The following is a 15174-nucleotide window of genomic DNA, read 5'->3' as shown; positions in this document are numbered from 1 at the left end:
TGCGGGGCTGTCACATGCGGGGCTGTCACATGCAGGGTCGTCACATGCGGGGTCTTCACATGCGGGGCTGTCACATGCAGGGTCGTCACATGCAGGGTCGTCACATGCGGGGTCGTCACATGTGGGGTCATCACATGCGGGGCTGTCACATGCAGGGTCGTCACATGCAGGGTCGTCACATGCAGGGTCGTCACATGCGGGGTCATCACATGCGGGGCTGTCACATGCAGGGTCGTCACATGCAGGGTCGTCACATGCGGGGTCATCACATGCGGGGCTGTCACATGCGGGGCCTTCACATGCAGGGTTGTCACATGCGGGGTCGTCACATGCGGGGTCGTCACATGCGGGGTCGTCACTGTCTCTTCTCAGTTCAATAGATGAGAACCTGACAAGTGTTACTAATGTTCTGCTTCTATGTAATGAGTTTCTATGAGCCGGTGTGCATGTCTACATTACATGAAGTCCACATTTAGACTTGTTTTCTCTTTAGCAGAAGGGTTAAGCTCCGGGACGACATCATTGTGATCTCTTTGCCATATTTGACGCTTCCATTCTTGGTATTCACATTAAATCACATATCGTTCACACTTCTATAAAGCCGTTTGCCAGTGTCAGCAGTAACTCACTGACTCTTGTCCACCTCACATCGTTACTGGTGGCTTACTTACTCACTAAACTAATATTTCATTCAATCCTAAAATGATTGTATCGTGTGTCCAGAATGCACTTTGCATAGGATGTGTAATCCTCCAACAGGTGTGTTCACACATTGCATTTTTGCAACATTGGAAAATGTTTTTTTTTCTCGATAAACTCAACATTTTACAGTACAGGGAAAGTGAATGAGATTTCTGAAATCTTATACACACAGTGCTTATTTTTTTCTCACAGTTTTATATTTTCAACTTGTCAAATTTTTTTTTGCATTTGTCATCCATTCTGATGCATGGGGAAAAATGCAAAACAAAAACACATAGAAAAACGCTGCAAAAATAGTTGTGTCTTAAAGTTTTTTCTTGACGATAAAAAGTATTTTTGGTGTCTGCAGCAAATACTTGATGTGTGCACATACCCAAACAGTGTGCAATAACCCGTGTGTGCGTTCTCCCTACACACTAACCTGCCTGCATCTCCTCAGGTGTTGGGTTTCACACTAGCGGATGCCGACGTTCTCACCTTAGATTCCTTGCATGATGGGCGGCACGTGTCCTGGGATCCGACCAATGTATTGTAGCTGGCAAAGGTTTGAGCATCCATTAGCACTTCTTCTTCTTCTTCTTCTATGGCTCTCTCAGTACAACAATATAGTGCAGCATACCATATATCGTGCACCAAAGCAGATAGAATACTCAACCCCTTCTTCCTATCACTTGTTACTTTGTTCATAAAGTGTATTTCATCTATTCAAACTTTGTTCTGTGTTTTTTTTTTATATTGAACTCTCAAGCACATAGGCCTGATTCATCAAAGAGTTTACACTAATATTCTAAAGTAAAACACGTTGAAAAGTCTCAAAATGTTAGGTCAACGCAAAGTTGAGCAAAAAATTGCAATTTTTGGCATGTTCATTCCATTTCTGGCCAGCTCCGCCAAAGTTGGGAGAGCTAGGGTGGGATAGGGCTTGACAATGCCTGCCAGAGATCTATGGCATAATGCAAAAAAAGACCAGCACTCCTATACTATTGAATTAAATGGGGTTATCCGGCCTTAGAGTGACTCCAGACTTGTAGCCTATGTGACTGCAGACTTGTGAATTCTCACATCGCGCACACTGTCAGGATTCCCCAGTCCCAGGAGTGGTGGACGCTTGACAGCAAGAATGAGATTTGCATACATGTGGTCATGAGCTGACTAGATGGACGCAGACCCATGCAAGGCAACTGTATTGAACGATTTCAGAAAAGTCTAGTCGGAATGTGGCCGGGAAGTATGCGAATCTCAAATTTGCGGACACATGACTCTCGGCATCTGAAAATCCTCGCAGCGCGCAGTGCTCTCGCACAATGTGAGGATTCACAAGTCTGCAGTTACATAGAGTGACTGCGCACTTGTAACCTAAGGCTGGACAACCCCTTTAATTCTCAGGTGCATGTGCGCTGTGGCCAATATACATGCATACAAACACTGTGCAGCAGCAGTTAATGAAGACACGAATTCCACTATCATTATACACATAAAAAAACATTAGGTACTTAGTTAACGCTTTTTTTTTAGATAAAAAGATGTATAAGTCACCCACCAGGGATAAGGTGACCTCATTGGATGGACCCTAACTATACAGACTTACCTCTGCCTAACGAGACCTCTAATTAGCGGAGGAAGAGATAGTATTCGAGGCCTTGTTAGGCACTTAGGTAAGTTATAAGAGTTAGGGTCCTTGTCGCTGGTGGACGAGTTATAGATTTTCTCATAAATAATTTGAACTTAGAACCTTTTACATGTGTAGCAATACTGGAATTCATGTGTTCTTTAATTGCAGGTTGCTACTGTGTAGTGTTTGCTGTTAATATGTCATAAATATACAACATGGGAATGAACTCTTTAAATGGTTGCCTATGTGTAAGGGTACACAGATTCCAAGGGAAACTAAAGTCAGGGAGGTTTTACTGTCCCTCTTCTTCCTCTGAGCCCTATGCATCATGTCTGAGCTCCTCACATCTTCACCTGCTAGACTCCGACACTGCTGATGGGCTTCTCATACTCCGCTTGGGTCAGCATTATGTGTATAAATTCAGAAAATATCTGAGCATTGAATTATAGTGTAGTGTGTTTTTTATTTCTTTTTTTTTATACCGTAATTGATTTGTGTTTGCCAAAAATGTTTAAAAAACATGTTCTTGCAGCCTAAAGCTGGCCAAACACATTAGATAGCGGTCTGCTGAACTGTTATTCAGTATGCAGCTGTCTCTCCCAACTCCCCCAAACACAAGAACGCTCGTCTCAACAAAGCATTCCAGTGCTCTCTATGAGAAAGGAACTGGCAGCGGATTATCTACTCGCCAAGCGAAAGGATCGGGCAGATGAATTCCATCAGCAAACATCTTATGTCTCCTTGCATAATCTCACATTCGGGACATAGTCAGTGCATGGAGTGTATGACTTTATATAATGTGCCTTAAAAGTCAGAGATTTCATTGACACTATCTCAGTGGTCTTTCCAAAAATATTTTGCATGCAGTGGTTGTGAGGGGGGATTGTTGGGGACTCTCACAGTGGTTAATGGATTTGTTCAGATAGAATTAGACTGGTTCAGATATAAAGGGAACCTGTCACCAGGTTTGGCCGATACGAGATATGGCCACCACCTTTCAAGGCTGATGTGCAGCATTCTATAATGCTGTATATCTGCCCCCAACTCGACCTGTAAGAGAAGAAAAATAATTTTTATTATACTCACCTGCGGGCCGGTCCAGTCCAAGGAATGTTGCTTGTCTTGGTCCGGCGCCTCCCATCTTCTTGTGATGCCATCCTCCTGCTTGCTTTGTGTGGATGACGCGTCCCTGCATCATCCACACAGTCTCCTCGGCACACCACTTCTGACAGACTCTTGCATCTTTCATCCAGCCACTGATGTTTCTGGATTGTGAGTCATGGGGAAAGCAAAAGAATTGTCAACGGATCTATGAGAAAAGGTAGTTGAACTGTATAACACAGGAAAGGGATACAAAAAGATATCCAAGGAATTGATAATGCCAGTCAGCAGTGTTCAAACTGTGATTAACACATGGAAAATCATTGGCTCTGTAAAAACTAAACCATGGTCAGGCAGACCAATAACAATTTTGTCCAGAACTGCCAGGAAAATTTTTCAGGACGCAAAGAAAAACCCACAATTAACAACAGATGAAATACAGGACTCTATGAAAACTAGCGGTGTGGCTGTTTCAATATGCACAATAAGGAGGCACTTGAAAAAAAATGGTCTGCATGGTCGAGTCGCCAAAAGAAAGCCATTACTGCGCAAATGCCACAAAGTATCTCGTCTACAATACGCAAAACAGCAAAGAGACAAGCCACAAAACTTCTGGAACAAGGTAATTTGGAGTGATGAGACCAAAATTTAACTTGTTGGCCACAACCATAAACATTTCATTTGGAGAGAGGTCAACAAGGCCTATGATGAAAGGAACACCATTCCTTCTGTAAAGCACGGAGGTGGATCGCTGATGTTTTGGAGATGTTTGAGCATCCAAGGCACAGGAAACTTGGTCAAAGTTGAAGTAAAGATGAATACAGCTTGCTAGCAGCAAATACTGGAGGCAAATTTGCACTTATCAGCCCAGAAGCTGCATATGGGACATACTTGGACGTTCCAACATGACAACGATCCAAACCACAAGGCCAAGTCGACCTGTCATTGGCTACAGCAGAACAAAGTGAAGGTTCTGGAGTGGCCATCTCAGTCTCCTGACCTCAATATCATTGAGCCACTCTGAGGAGATCTCAAGCACGCAGTTCATGCTAGACAGCCCAGGAATTTACAAGAACTGGAGGCTTTTTGCCAAGAAGATTGGGCAGCTTTACCATCTGAGAAAATAAAGAACCTCATCCAAAACTAGCACAAAAGACTTCAAGCTGTCATTGATGTTAGAGGGGGCAATACACAGTATTAAGAAATAGGGTATGTGAACTTTTCGTCATGGTCATTTGCAAGTTTTGGGTCGTCATTATGATTTAAAAAGAGAAAATACAGTACTTTGACAATAAATGGCTTCACCCACCCAGTAACCATGAGTGGAGAAAAAGTTTTGGTGTTATCATTCATATTCTCTGAAAAAAAGGCCAAGAAAACAAAAATTCTGCTAGGGTATGTAAACCTTTGAGCACAACTGTTTATAACTGCTGAATGTGTACAATGTGCGTATTGTCACAATTCTCCCACTTGCACTGCGAATATAGTGACAGTGCGCACATTGCACTCATTCACGATTCAGCAATCTGCAGTTATATAGAGTGACTGCAAACTTTTTTTCACATCCCTGAAATCCCCTTTAATATTAAGACTACAATAAGCAAAATACCTGTTGGTCAGATATGTTATCAGCTCAGTTAGCACCTTTAGCCCTTTTTATTGGCATTTTCATACCTCTGATTATACACCATCCAAGAGTTGTGAATAGAATAATCTATATAATTGTCTAAGGGTCACTTCCCTCTGTCTGTCTGTCCATCTGTCACGATTATTAATTCGCTGATTGGTCTCGGCAGCTGCCTGTCATGGCTGCCGCGACCATTCAGCGACGGGCACAGTCTGATTAGTCCCTCCCCTACTCCCCTGCACTCACTGCCCGGCGCCCGCTCCATAATCCCCTCCACTCACCGCTCGCACAGGGTTAATGGCAGAGGTAACGGCCCGCGGTGTAACGCACTCCGTTACCGCTGCCATTAACCCTGTGTGTCCCCAACTATTTACTATTGATGCTGCCTATGCAGCATCAATAGTAAAAATATGTCATGTTAAAAATAATTAAAAAAAGACAAAAAACCTGCTATACTCACCATCCGCCGCCTTTCCCGCTCCTCGCCACGCTCCCAGGACCGCTCCATTGCAAGCGACAGCTTCCGGTCCCAGGGCTGGTGTGCGACAAGGACCTGCCGTGACGTCACGGTCATGTGACCGCGACGTCATCATAGGTCCTGCTCACACCAGCCCTGGGACCGGAAGCTGCCGCTTGCAATGGAGCGGTCCTGGGAGCGTGGCGAGGAGCGGGAAAGGCGGCGGATGGTGAGTATAGCAGGACTTCCAACGGGCCTTCGGAAGGTTAGTATATGTTTTTTTTTTTTTAAGTCTCTATATATATATGCTACGTGGCTCTGTGCTGGGCAATATACTACATGCCTGGGCAATATACTACGTGGCTCTGCTATATACTATTATACTATGGCTGGGCAATATACTACGTGACTGGGAAATATACCGTACTACGTGGCTCTGCTGTATACTACGTGGCTCTGCTATATACTACGTGGCTGGGCAATATACTACGTCACTGGGCAATATTCTACGTGGCTGGGCAATATACTATGTGACTGGGCAACATACTGCGTGACTGGGCAATATACGACGTGACTAGGCAATATACTACGTAGCTGGGCAATATACTACGTGGCTGGGCAATATACAACGTAGCTGGGCAATATACTACGTAGCTGGGCAATATACTACGTAGCTGGGCAATATACTACGTGACTAGGCAATATACTACGTGACTGGGCAATATACTACGTAGCTGGGCAATATACTACGTGACTGGGCAATATACTACGTAGCTGGGCAATATACTACGTGACTAGGCAATATACTACGTGACTGGGCAATATACTACGTGACTGGGCAATATACTACGTGACTGGGCAATATACTACGTGACTGGGCAATATACTACGTGACTGGGCAATATACTACGTGACTGGGCAATATACTACGTGACTGGGCAATATACTACGTGACTGGGCAATATACTACGTGACTGGGCAATATACTACGTGGCTGGGCAATATACTACATCGCTGGGCAATATACTACGTGGACATGCATATTCTAGAATACCCGATGCGTTAGAATCGGGCCACCATCTAGTTTTATAATATTTTTCTCGGGAAGATTTAAACCTACATTCTTCAAAGCTCAAGTCAAGTCTAGTAATAGTTAAAGTGGCGGCATTTTTTCATGATGCTGTACAACTTTTGTGTATGGGCCTTCTCTGATCTTGCGGCACTGAAATGTGGATGGGCTATTATATTTTTGACATGCAAATTATATATAGAGAGCATGTAATAACCACAGAGTAACGTTGTGGATGGTGGGTATTTGTATAATTGATGTTGTTCACATGATATGTTTCTGAAATTAAAGGGAGCATATTATTTTGAAAAAAAAAAAAAAACAATCTGCCAGAGTTGTAGAGCAAAAGGATTTGAGCTGGTGATATATAGTTTTTTTGGGAAAAGGTTCAGAGTAGCTTGTCCATTATTCATTTTTCATTGCTCTTTCTGGGCTGTGGTGTCCAGTAGGCGGTCCTGTTAGTGGTTAGCGTGCATACAAAGATAGCTGTCCATCACTAAGCTCCGCCCACTGGACTTTTCATCCTTTTAACAATCTCACCTTTTTTTTTTCAGCTTTGAAGGTATTTAGTTGTACTCTTACTATAAATTCTCATACTAAAACTGGAAATGATGACATTGTTTTACATGTGAAAGCACATTTTTTGCTATTACTATCAGGAAACTGTTAAATGATGTCATCATATAAATGTATTCCCGGACTATGTCATGACTTCCGCAGCCGGACAAGCAGGGCAGTAATGTTTGGTGATAACCTAGAATGAGTCAGGGATGTTATTCTCCTGGTATATTGTCACTGGGCTGAAAAGCTGGATTCTCCCAGACCTCTAACAAAAAAATCCATTGTTTGCTTGTGAATAGAGAAAAGATTTACCTAATCCTGGGAATATCAGCAGACGCAAACAGTGCAGAATGAGATCCCTGCAAATAATGTCACGTGAATGGGATCTCTGGCTCCTCTGATAAGAATGTGCCAAGGTTACCTATAGAATATAGGTCACTGACCCAAGTTATATAGCGATTTACCTCTGACATTAAAAGTCTTAAAGGAGAACTGTCTAGACATTATGGCTGATGAGCGCGGCCTTATTATTGGACACACCATATGATTCTAAATCTGTGATCCATACTGACACGGATGTGTCAGAGGCTGCAGACCATTGCACTGCGTTTGTCTGCAGAAGGTCTCAGCAGCTTGCTTTGCAGACTTCTGTCTGGTCGTTCTGACACTAGGACCCAGTGGCCATCTCCCCCGGCTCTAATGGTCACACCTGGATCTGGGTGTTTATAACTCCTAACTTGCTGTTGGGAGTTGCGGGTGATATTTTCTATTTGCACTTCTCGGTTGAGGGCTTGGAGCTGTAGCAGTCTGCTAGTGTCCTCTTTGGAGTTTGGAGGGAGTTGGGGTTTCTCTCTGAGTCTACTCAAGCTAAATGTCTCCCTTGTATCCTTGCTGTCTTTAAGGTTAGTGGGGTTCAACCAGCCTTCACCCCTTCCTTCCCTAAGCAGGGCTTACCGCTAGGGTCTGACAGGGACTAGGTATCCTGTTCGGCGATCGGTGCGGAACCTATTTAGGGTCTCTTAGGGCAGACAGAGTGACGTTAGATCTGCCTAGGCTTCTCCACTTTCCGCTTTCCTAGTGTTGGGCCCCCCTTCCTCCTATCCCTTTGTGTTGCACTTAGTTTGTCCTACACTGTGTGTGACACATACTTCATATACAGAATGTCCATAGAGAGACATGTGAAGGTTTCTCTTTACAGATTCATACAGAATCACTGAGAATATACGGTTAATTGTGACATACTCCATCCCGTGCTGTGTTATGGAGGTTGTCTTCCCCGATCCATTGCTTTATAAAACTCTTCTGGAATTAGTTGGAACTTGTGTAGGAGTTGATAAAGAAGACCCCGGTGGACCTATCTAAGCTTGCACAAGATCGATCTTCCTACAGGACCATCATCCATCAAGTCGCCATGGTTCGATATCAGGCTGAAGGCAATTAAATAACAATAATAATAATAATAATAATTTGTAGGAGTCTTTTAGTTGCCTGATGTCTCAAAATGACTTTTGGTCAAAACTGGGATTGTTATTATAGATGCTATATCTGCATTGACTGTTAACTAATTTTTCAAAATTAGGGCTTGTTCACATGCTGCATTTTTTGTGACATGTTTTCAACGGGTCAAAAACATTGCACTTTACCGTACCAGCATAGTTAATGAGTGGGTGTTTTTCTTCAAATCTGCAGCATGTCAATTCTTTCAGCATTTTTGCAGTGTTTTTCACCCTTTCAAATGAATAGGAAAAAAAAACACTTAAAAACTACACACGTTTTCCCCTGCATTTTTCCTGCCAACACTCTGGGTTTTGGTACGGAAAAATCTATTGCAAATACTTAACATGTGCACATAGCCTTAGGGGATTGGTAAGTATTATTGACCTCTATTTACTACTTTAGAGGACAGATACTTGTAACAGCTTCACTTTACAGACCACTATTGGGTGTATATATACAGTTATGTGAAAATGTATTTGCCCCCTTCCTGATTTCTTATTCTTTTGCAGGTTTATCACACTTAAATGTTTCAGATCACCAAACAAATTTAAATATCAGACAAAGATAACACAAGTAATAGCAAAATGCAGTTTTTAAATGCAGGTCTTTATTATAAACATGTATAGAAATCCAAACCTACAGAGTCCTTCGTGAAAAAGTGATTGCCCCTTAAACCCAATAACTGTTTGGGCCACCCTTAGCGGCAAGAAGTGCAATCAAGCGTTTGCAAAAACTAGCAATGAGTCTTCTTAAAGTGATTTCTTGATTGAAAATAGGCGTGGCAGTAATCAGACCTGCGTGTGGCTAGGGAATTTGAACTCAGCTTCCTAAGGCCAGTCTCACACGTCCAGATAATTCCGGTACCGGAAAAATCGGTACCGGAATCATCCGTGTCCGTGTGCCCGTGCGTTTCTGTGGCACACGTGTGCCGCCCGTGTGCCGACTGGGTACCACACGGAGCGTGCAGGAGACAGCGCTAGAGATAAGCGCTGTCCCCTGCATCTGGTGCTGAAGCCGCCATTCATATCTTCTGTCCAGCAGCGTTTGCTGGAGAGAAGATATAAAAAATCATTTTTATTTTTTTTTCATGTTTAACCCCTTTACCCCCAAGGGTGGTTTGCACGTTAATGACCAGGCCAATTTTTACAATTCTGACCACTGTCCCTTTATGAGGTTATAACTCCGAAACGCTTCAACGGATCCTGGTGATTCTGACATTGTTTTCTCGTGACATATTGTACTTCATGATAGTGGTAAAATTTCTTTGATAGTACCTGCGTTTATTTGTGAAAAAAACGGAAATTTGGCGAAAATTTTGAAAATTTCGCAATTTTCAAACTTTGAATTTTTATGCAATTAAATCACAGAGATATGTCACACAAAATACTTAATAAGTAACATTTCCCACATGTCTCCTTTACATCAGCATAATTTTGGAACCAATTTTTTTTTTTGTTAGGGAGTTATAAGGGTTAAAAGTTGACCAGCAATTTCTCATTTTTACAACACCATTTTTTTTTAGGGACCACGTCTCATTTGAAGTCATTTTGAGGGGTCTATGTGATAGAAAATGCCCAAGTGTGACACCATTCTAAAAACTGCACCCCTCAAGGTGCTCAAAACCACATTCAAGAAGTTTATTAACCCTTCAGGTGTTTAATAGGAATTTTTGGAATGTTTAAATAAAAATGAACATTTAACTTTTTTACACAAAAAATTTACTTCAGCTCCAATTTGTTTTATTTTACCAAGGGTAACAGGAGAAATTGGACCCAAAAAGTTGTTGTCCAATTTGTCCTGAGTACGCTGATACCCCATATGTGGCAGTAAACCACTGTTTGGGCACATGGGAGAGCTCGGAAGGGAAGGAGCGCTATTTGACTTTTCAATGCAAAATTGACAGGAATTGAGATGGGACGCCATGTTGCGTTTGGAGAGCCACTGATGTGCCTAAACATTGAAACCCCCCACAAGTGACACCATTTTGGAAAGTAGACCCCCTAAGGAACTTATCTGGATGTGTGGTGAGCACTTTGACCCACCAAGTGCTTCACAGAAGTTTATAATGCAGAACCGTAAAAATAAAAAATCATATTTTTTCACAAAAATTATATTTTTGCCCCCAATTTTTTATTTTTCCAAGGGTAAGAGAAGAAATTGGACCTCAAAAGTTGTTGTCCAATTTGTCCTGAGTACGCTGATACCCCATATGTGGCAGTAAACCACTGTTTGGGCGCATGGGAGAGCTCGGAAGGGAAGGAGCGCAGTTTGACTTTTCAATGCAAAATTGACAGAAATTGAGATGGGACGCCATGTTGCGTTTAGAGAGCCACTGATGTGCCTAAACATTGAAACCCCCCACAAGTGACACCATTTTGGAAAGTAGACCCCTAAGGAACTTATCTAGAGGTGTGGTGAGCACTTTGACCCACCAAGTGCTTCACAGAAGTTTATAATGCAGAACCGTAAAAATAAAAAATCATATTTTTTCACAAAAATTATATTTTTGCCCCCAATTTTTTATTTTTCCAAGGGTAAGAGAAGAAATTGGACCTCAAAAGTTGTTGTCCAATTTGTCCCGAGTACGCTGATACCCCATATGTGGCAGTAAACCACTGTTTGGGCGCATGGGAGAGCTCGGAAGGGAAGGAGCGCCGTTTGACTTTTCAATGCAAAATTGACAGGAATTGAGATGGGACGCCATGTTGCGTTTGGAGAGCCACTGATGTGCCTAAACATTGAAACCCCCCACAAGTGACACCATTTTGGAAAGTAGACCCCCTAAGGAACTTATCTGGATGTGTGGTGAGCACTTTGACCCACCAAGGGCTTCACAGAAGTTTATAATGCAGAGCCATAAAAATAAAACAAAATTTTTTTCCCACAAAAATTATTTTTTAGCCCCCAGTTTTGTATTTTCCCTAGGGTAACAGGAGAAATTGGACCCCAAAAGTTGTTGTCCAATTTGTCCTGAGTACGCTGATACCCCATATGTGGGGGGGAACCACCGTTTGGGCGCATGGGAGGGTTCGGAAGGGAAGGAGCGCCATTTGGAATGCAGACTTAGATGGAATGGTCTGCAGGCGTCACATTGCGTTTGCAGAGCCCCTAATGTACCTAAACAGTAGAAACCCCCCACAAGTGACACCATTTTGGAAAGTAGACCCCCGAGGGAACTCATCTTGATGTGTTGTGAGAGCTTTGAACCCCCAAGTATTTCACTACAGTTTATAACGCAGAGCCATGCAAATAAAAAATATTTTTTTTTCCACAAAAATTATATTTTAGCCCCCAGTTTTGTATTTTTCCAAGGTTAGCAGGAGAAATTGGACCCTAAATGTTGTTGTCCAATTTGTCCTGAGTACGCTGATACCCGATATGTGGGGGGGAACCACCGTTTGGGCGCATGGGAGGGCTCGGAAGGGAAGGAGCATCATTTGGAATGCAGACTTAGATGGATTGGTCTGCAGGCGTCACATTGCGTTTGCAGAGCCCCTAATGTACCTAAACAGTAGAAACCCACCACAAGTGACCCCATATTGGAAACTAGACCCCTCAATGAACTTATCTAGATGTGTTGTGAGAACTTTGAACCCCCAAATGTTTCACTACAGTTTATAACGCAGAGCCGTGAAAATAAAAAATCTTTTTGTTTTCCCACAAAAATTATTTTTTAGCCCCCAGTTTTGTATTTTCCCAAGGGTAACAGGAGAAATTGGTCCACAAAAGTTGTTGTCCAATTTGTCCTGAGTACGCTGATACCCCATATGTTGGGGTAAACCCCTGTTTGGGCACACAGGAGAGCTCGGAAGGGAAGGAGCACTGTTTTACTTTTTCAACGCAGAATTGGCTGGAATTGAGATCGGACGCCATGTCGTGTTTGGAGAGCCCCTGATGTGCCGAAACAGTGGAAACCCCCCAATTATAACTGAAACCCTAATCTAAACACACCCCTAACCCTAATTCCAACGGTAACCCTAACCACACCTCTAACCCAGACACACCCCTAACCCTAATCCCAACCCTATTCCCAACTGTAAATGTAATCTAAACCCTAACCCTAACTTTAGCCCCAACCCTAACTGTAGCCCCAACCCTAACCCTAACCCTAGCCCTAACCCTAGCCCTAACCCTAGCCCTAACCCTAACCCTAGCCCTAACCCTAGCCCTAGCCCTAACCCTAGCCCTAACCCTAGCCCTAACCCTAGCCCTAACCCTAGCCCTAACCCTAGCCCTAGCCCTAACCCTAGCCCTAACCCTAGCCCTAATGGGAAAATGGAAATAAATACATTTTTTTTTATTTTTCCCTAACTAAGGGGGTGATGAAGGGGGGTTTGATTTACTTTTATAGCGAGTTTTTTAGCGGATTTTTATGATTGGCAGCCGTCACACACTGAAAGACCCTTTTTATTGCAAAAAATATTTTTTGCAATACCACATTTTGAGAGCTATAATTTTTCCATATTTTGGTCCACAGAGTCATGTGAGGTCTTGTTTTTTGCGGGACGAGTTGACGTTTTTATTGAAAACATTTTTGGGCACGTGACATTTTTTTATCGCTTTTTATTCCGATTTTTGTGAGGAAGAATGACCAAAAGCCAGCTATTCATGAATTTCTATTGGGGGAGGCGTTTATACCGTTCCGCGTTTGGTAAAATTGATAAATCAGTTTTATTCTTCGGGTCAGTACGATTACAGCGACACTTCATTTATATCATTTTTTTATGGTTTGGGGCTTTTATACGATAAAAACTATTTTACAGAAAAAATAATTATTTTTGCATCGCTTTATTCTCAGGACTATAACTTTTTTATTTTTTTGCTGATGATGCTGTATGGCGGCTCTTTTTTTGCGGGACAATATGACGCTTTCAGCGGTACCATGGTTATTTATATCTGTCCTTTTGATCGCGTGTTATTCCACTTTTTGTTCGGCGGTATGATAATAAAGCGTTGTTTTTTGCCTCGTTTTTTTTTTTTTTTTCTTACGGTGTTTACTGAAGGGGTTAACTAGTGGGACAGTTTTATAGGTCGGGTCGTTACGGACGCGGCGATACTAAATATGTGTACTTTTATTGTTTTTTTTTTTTATTTAGATGAAGAAATGTATTTATGGGAATAATATTTTTTTTTTTTTTTCATTATTTTGGAATATTTTTTTTTATTTTTTTTACACATTTGGAAAAATTTTTTTTAACTTTTTTACTTTGTCCCAGGGGGGGACATCACAGATCAGTGATCTGACAGTTTGCACAGCACTCTGTCAGATCACTGATCTGACATGCAGCGCTGCAGCCTTCACAGTGCCTGCTCTGAGCAGGCTCTGTGAAGCCACCTCCCTCCCTGCAGGACCCGGATCCGCGGCCATCTTGGATCCGGGGCTCGAGCAGGGAGGGAGGTGAGGAGACCCTCGCAGCAACGCGATCACATCGCGTTGCTGCGGGGGGCTCAGGGAAGCCCGCAGGGAGCCCCCTCCCTGCGCGGTGCTTCCCTGCACCGCCGGCACATCGCGATCATCTTTGATCGCGGTGTGCCAGGGGTTAATGTGCCGGGGGCGGTCCGTGACCGCTCCTGGCACATAGTGCCGGATGTCAGCTGCGATAAGCAGCTGACACCCGGCCGCGATCGGCCGCGCTCCCCCCGTGAGCGCGGCCGATCGGCTATGACGTACTATCCCGTCCAGGGTCAGATAAGCCCAGGGCACCTCGACGGGATAGTACGTCTAAGGTCACAGAGGGGTTAAAATAAAGATCCCTGTCCCTATGGGAGGTGGAGCCGCATATTCATGACTGTAATCGGCGGCCCCACGTGACCGCTCATACAGGAGAAGCTGCGGCGAGGACAGGACACTGCGAGGGAGCCGGGTGAGTATTTTAATAACAGCGGGCGGACACACAGGGGGTGGGAGGGGGGGTGGGGACAGGGATCTTTATTTTAACCCCTATCTGACCCCGGACGGGATAGTACGTCCGAGGTCAGATCCCTGCTTTGATGCAGGGCTCCGCGGTGAGCCCGCATCAAAGCCGGGACATGTCAGCTGTTTTGAACAGCTGACATGTGCCCGTAATAGGCGCGGGCAGAATCGCGATCTGCCCGCACCTATTAACTAGTTAAATGCCGCTGTCAAACGCAGACAGCGGCATTTAACTACCGCTTCCGGCCAGGCGGCCGGAAATGACGTCATCGCCGACCCCCGTCACATGATCGGGGGTCGGCGATGCGTCTCCATTGTAACCATAGAGGTCCTTGAGACCTCTATGGTTACTGATCGCCGGTGGCTGTGAGCGCCACCCTGTGGTCGGCGCTCACAGCACACCTCCATTTCTGCAACATAGCAGCGATCAGCAGATCGCTGCTATGTAGCAGAGGCGATCGAGTTGTGCCTGCTTCTAGCATCCCATGGAGGCTATTGAAGCATGGCAAAAGTAAAAAAAAAAAGTTGAAAAAAATGTTATAAAAAAAAAAAAAATTTAAATCACCCCCCTTCCGCCCCAATCAAAATAAATCAATTAAAAAAATATAAAATCTACGCATATTTGGTATCGCCG

At 43.6% G+C, this 15174-nt stretch overlaps 1 protein-coding gene across 4 annotated transcripts in view; it reads left to right on the top strand.

Moving 5' to 3' along the window:
* Positions 1 to 15174, top strand: part of LOC138647975 (uncharacterized oxidoreductase YtbE-like) — a 171408-nt gene that overhangs the window by 116406 nt on the left and 39828 nt on the right. For 2 of the 4 annotated variants that reach the window (XM_069737398.1, XM_069737395.1), the window contains one exon: positions 1142 to 1246. The exons of the other annotated variants lie outside the window; for them this stretch is intronic. In XM_069737398.1, coding sequence (XP_069593499.1) covers positions 1142 to 1237 — 96 coding nt within the window. In that variant the 3' untranslated portion in view covers positions 1238 to 1246. The remainder of the gene's footprint in view (positions 1 to 1141; positions 1247 to 15174) is intronic. 4 annotated transcript variants of the gene reach the window in all.

This window comes from Ranitomeya imitator, chromosome 8 (assembly GCF_032444005.1).
Source record: "Ranitomeya imitator isolate aRanImi1 chromosome 8, aRanImi1.pri, whole genome shotgun sequence".
Classification (NCBI taxonomy): domain Eukaryota; kingdom Metazoa; phylum Chordata; class Amphibia; order Anura; family Dendrobatidae; genus Ranitomeya; species Ranitomeya imitator.
Note: the sequence above shows the minus strand (reverse complement) of the source record. Positions and strands in the feature narration are given on the sequence as shown.